At 48.6% G+C, this 5,382-nt stretch overlaps 1 protein-coding gene across 1 annotated transcript; it reads left to right on the forward strand.

Annotated features, from left to right (window-relative positions):
• Positions 1 to 311: 311 nt before the first annotated feature.
• On the forward strand, positions 312 to 4,661 carry LOC136987515 (uncharacterized). The gene is made up of 5 exons (XM_067285253.1): positions 312 to 602; positions 2,321 to 2,572; positions 2,641 to 2,834; positions 2,917 to 2,957; positions 4,543 to 4,661. Exons 2-4 carry the CDS (start codon positions 2,323 to 2,325, stop codon positions 2,926 to 2,928), a joined length of 456 nt encoding a protein of 151 aa, XP_067141354.1. The 5' UTR covers positions 312 to 602; positions 2,321 to 2,322; the 3' UTR covers positions 2,929 to 2,957; positions 4,543 to 4,661.
• The last annotated feature ends 721 nt before the right edge of the window (positions 4,662 to 5,382 follow it).

Genomic DNA, 5,382 nt, shown 5'->3' on the forward strand with positions numbered 1-5,382 from the left:
CGTCGCCTCGCCCCGGACCAAATCTCTAGGCGTAGAAAAGTTTTGTGGTAGAAAAGCCCGGACGCCGGTCTTTTCTACCACAAAACCAATTTAATTAGGGAGAAAAAACCCGGTTTATTTCTACAAATATTGTGGGCGGAAGAAAGCCCAAGGTTCTTATTGTTTCCCTCCACCATTTCGCCATTCTCCAATTAATCGTGTGACGGGAAGGGCGTGGCGCCCATCTTCCAAACAATTACTTATCCTTTACCTTACTTTCGTTATTTCTTTATTAATATAGAAATATCTATTTTACTTTTTGTAAAAATCGGGCAAAACTCCGTCGGTGGTTAGTATTTGCCGAACGGAAAGCCGCTCGCCATCCTGGGAAGAAAGGAGCTTTTCGGTGGGAATATTTGCAAGGGGAAAATGTTTGAACTTCTCCGTTAATTTACGTCTTTCCCGGAAAGTCGAATCGAACGGTAAACGGCAAGTAATTGGCGTTTCGTCATCGGACCGGAAACGTCAGACTTTACTTCGAACTCACGTGATCGGAGCACGCGCCGCCGGGGTTTATAATTGGCAATGGGATACGGGACGCATTAATAGACTCGAAAGAACAGGTAAGAACAGGTAAGAACCGCGGTGGGCCGGCCCATCCGATATTTCCCGGTATAATTTTTCCGTGCCGGGCCTCGGCGTAGTTTACGCGTAGACAAACGCGAATGTAAAATGCATCTGTCGGTAGCGATTAGACAGAAAGGAAATCCTTCGGTCCGACTGTAGATTTCCTCCCCGGCGGCCGGTCTTTTTTAACAAAAAACTCGTCGGATAGAGGGGGATTTGGAAAGTCTCCTCTGCTGGGGGCTTTTAAAGCCCGCGTTCGACGTCCGATTTTTATAAATTAAAGACCCGTCGATGGCAATTAATTAGGCGGAAGGGAGAAAAGTCGACCGTTAGCCGGATTGCTTGGTCCCGGGACGGTCGTCGTTTCCACCTTTCCAGAATTACCCGCCGGTGCAATTTTTACGGTTAAGAGGTTCGACGGGGTGGCGGGCCGAAAATCTCGGCACCGTACTTACCACGCACCGAGCCCCACGCGCGATTTTCCGCCTCTGGGCGGCCGGATGGAAAATTTCCGTTCTTGAAATTAAAATAACAGAGTTAGCGGCGCTTTTCGTAGAATTAAAGGCGCCGACCCATCGAAAGTCCGTTTTATGTAAATTATTCCGGTCACGGCAGATAAGTGCGCAGTACGTTTCCTCCATCGCGGCCGTCTCTCTAACCGGTCTTCGATCCTAAACCTAAACGTCTTTCCTGCCCGCTCCTATTAGGAGGGCTTTTCACCGGCGGGCCGGGAGAGGCGGGCCCGGGCCTTAACCTCCGGGAGGTCCGACCGTCCGAGCCCGGGGAATATTAAGCGGTAGTATTTGGTGGTAAAGGGGTGCCGGATAAAAATCCAATCCGTCCACCCGGCTTCCGGCGGCCCGCCTTAACCGTCGTAAACGGCACGAATTTATTTACGCGTTTGTGGCCGACAGAACGACGTATTTCCGGAACGGGTTAAATTTCTCCCGTCCTCCGCTTCCGCGGACGAAACGTAAAGCTTCCTTTTCTGCCGAGGATTCCATTTCTTATTTGCCTCTTACTTTTCCCAAGTTTACGATTTAACTCTCCACCCGAGTGCAAAGTTGAAAAGCAATTATTCCGGGGTAAGTGGGCAAGCCGGGTGGGGATGGGAAAGATGGCTTTCTGGAAATTTCCACCGGTCGACCGGGAGCGGAACGTTTATTTTCGTCTACGTAAGACACCGTTACGTTCGAAACTCGCAAGTATCGACCGTACGGATCCCGGGAAAATCTGGCGGAAGACTACGGGAAGCGAGTTTCCTCGGACGGTCGGCTCCTTCCGTCGTTCCCCGAAAAGTTAGGAAGCGGGCGGAAGGCAGGAAAGGCGACGGAAAAAGGGAATGCCGAAAACCGGGCGCTTTAAAAGCCTGGGGATAAAAACGCGATTGTTTACCCGCCGAGGTCATTCCAATTATAGTATTTGTCGGCTTTCCGCTCCACCCACCGCCACGTAACGGCGCCCGTTACCCGCCGGGGAGGCGGCCCCCTACCCGTCTCCGCTAGGAGGAAACCGGGAAAAACTTCTGCCCCATTTCCGTATATTTTCCGGGAGTGATTAACCAGAAGAAAAAGAATTTTTCCAGTTACGTAAAGTTCGTCTAGTTTAATTCACGTTTGCAAGGATCGGCTAAGTTTCTTTCTCACAAAGTTGGTCGTCGGAACCTCGAGAGGCCCGCCACTTTCCAACGTCAATCTAAAACCCTTATTTCCAGAAATGTGGAAGCCGGTCGGAATTCTCCTCCTGTTGCTGCTGGTCCGAGTGTCCCAGACGGGTCTGTCGGTCCGCCTGGCTCGGCAAGTCCCACCCTCGGATGAGAAGAACGAAATTCCCGGGCCCCAGATCGACCGAACCCACCCGCCGGAAGAATTTCCCGACGACGATGACAACGGAGAGGACGAACTGTCCTTCCGCTTCTTCGTCGACCCCTTTCGCCATTTCGACGCCGTGTTCCAACAATTCGAAGGTGAGAGCGCCCCGCCGACCTGCCTGGGTAAACGGGGACGGCCCAGTCAACCTTTTTCTGCTTTTCAGACGCCATGAAGAGGATCTACTCTCTGTTCAACCAAACCGCCTCCCTGCCCGACGACTTCCGCAATACTTCCAGCGAAATAATAGAAGTCAACGGAAGGAAGTACAACGTCAGCAGAAGCGTATTGGAGAAGACCGATAACCGCAGCCAGATTTTGGTCCATTCCGTCTCCGTCTTCCCCTCTAACCGCAAAAAGGTAAAGGGCCGGAAATTCTCCGATTCCCGCGCTCGGTGGTCCATCCACGTCTTACGTCATACTTATATTTTTCTGTTTTCAGAGAAACGTCTAATCTACGACCCGCCACGCCTAGACTTTTGCGTAAGTATGGTTGGATTTACCCCGTCGGCCGCCGTCTCACCCGGAGTGTCGGTTTGGGTTACGTCGGCGTTTTAGCTCCACCCCAACCCGCGTTGGAAGGAAAGGAGCCGCCCGTCGTCCCTGGGCACTTTCCGTTTCCGTTCCGCTTCGTCTCCCATTTACGACATTTTATAACTAAACCGTACCGCTCGGGGCGGTTGGCACCGTCGGTTCCAAATTTGGCGCCCTTCGGTCATAAAATTCTTTACGTTTTCTGTCGTACGGATGTTTATATTTGCTAACTTCCGTAAATAGTTCTAAATCGATTGGCGTTCTCTCGGCTATATTTTCCGCCATCCAATTGCGCGTTTTAGAAAAGTCAAATAATCTAAGGCTGAAGTCACACAGAAAAACATCACTGAAAACGTAAACTGAAAGCCAAATCCAGAAAAATTTTGCGTAAAATTTCTGGAAAACCAACTCGAGAGGTGCTCGGTGGACAATTTTTTCTGGCCCACCAATGTAGATGTAGATGTCGACCAATCAGATCCCTGGAAGCGATGACGCGTTTACAACGTCGCCGCTGTGCCGAAAACGAGAAACCGCGTGAGTTGCCCAGCGGCCATTTTGACACGTGTCGATAGTTGCGTCGCTGCTTTAAAATCACGGAAGCTCAGAAAAGAAAAAATAAACGTAGAAGGTGACCGAGAACCGTGTTTGGCTTGAATTGGCGGGAGCCGGAATGAATGTAGATGTAGCGCTGTTAGTAATGTGAACTCACACTCTAAATGGCGAAAAGTTTATTTTATTCCGTGTTTCTTTTCTTTCACGTTTTATCGTGCGAAACGCGGAATTCACACTGAACCGAAAATTGCCATTACGGTTACGTGAGTATTTTTTTTTTTTTTTTTTTGAGTGGCTTCAGCCTAACTCCGCTTTCGGTTCGTTCCGAAATCGAAAGTTTCGTGGATCGGGTTACGGGGTTTACCGTTCCATGGCGGATGAGACCCAGGCCTTAACGTCGTCTCGAATGTAAATTTACCAACGTCCCGTAATTGGCGAATTACGGGACGTCTTACGATTAATTCGAAGGAATTAAAGGGTAAATTTGGAAATTTCGTACGTCGCATCCTTTCCTTCGGATTAAAGAAAGTAGATCGGGCAGGGGGGGAAAAACGACCCTCGGCGAAAATCCCTATCTAGGCCACGCGTGGGCGTGTTTGTCGATATATACGGGACTCGACCCACCTAAAATTTTGAAACTCGACGGGCCATTTCTAGCCGTCCCGCTAAACATCTGCGTTGTTAAACTTTTTCAGTTAATGGTAGTCTCGGTCTCCGGACCCCGAAGGGAGTCGGGAACCGGTGGCCATTATTTTTACAAACGGAAAGTAAAATCTCGGAGACTTTTTATTAATTAAATAGGCAGAAACGGCGTAAAAAGGATTTTCCAGGTATTCGGCTTCTCGGCCCCACTCCCGGGACGGCGTTAACCCATCGGTCGGTATGGGGCACCGGGTCGTTCACGGCCGTGGGTCGAGCCGGGACCACCGGAGGACGATTCCATTTTCTAAATGCGTTGTTTTTTTATTTATTTTTTTAACAGAGTGAAAATACAGAAATAATCCGGAATGCGGGTGGACCTTTCTCCGGGCCGAGAGGATGGACCGGTTCCCGTTTTGTAGCCGTTTTCTATTTGGCATTAAACTTGTTTTTCCAACCGCCGCCGCTTTTTATTATTTAAAGGAAAAGCTCTCTTTCGGTCTTTGGCCTCACCTCCACGTTATCCGTTACCTCGTTTCTATTATTTGTTTTACCCCACGGATAAAAGCCCGTCCCCTTTTTTCTTTTTTTTCTGTTTTTTGTTTTGCGCGGAGGATACGTTCTAGAGAGAACGCGGCGCAAAAAGGTACGGTGAACGCGTCTCGTAGAAATACGCAAGGAGGGATTCGGAACTTGCACCCAACGAAAATTTAAAATTTATCAATTTACAAAACAAACAACGGTATATGTTGACGGCCGCGCTGTACATTCGAACGAAAACATTCCGGCCGAATAAATATTTATGACAATTCAGACAATGGTGAAAATTCTCCTTAGGAGTTTTTCTTCGGAAACTCCCGAGGACAACAAGAGTAGTCGATCCAAAAACTATTTCTAAAAATTTGAAATATTCTTGTTTATACGTTTTTTCGGATGATCCCAAGAATGTTCCATTTTTGCATTCCATTTGAAAATATTTTAAGGCCTCCGAAGATCTTCTGTGCCGATGGAAAACGTTTGCATAAAAATATCTTTTAAGGTTCGGATATGTACTTCTTTTTCTTTGATGAAGACGAGCTGGGCCGAAGAAGCCGGGAAGCGGTACCGCAAGATTTATACCCGTAGTTTCCTTACATTCGGCCTTTAAGCGCAAAGCCCGTCTTTGTCAGAAAAAAAACTCGTC

Source organism: Centruroides vittatus, unplaced genomic scaffold, assembly GCF_030686945.1.
Source record: "Centruroides vittatus isolate TY-2023 unplaced genomic scaffold, ASM3068694v2 scaffold_2520, whole genome shotgun sequence".
Taxonomy (NCBI): Eukaryota; Metazoa; Arthropoda; class Arachnida; order Scorpiones; family Buthidae; genus Centruroides; species Centruroides vittatus.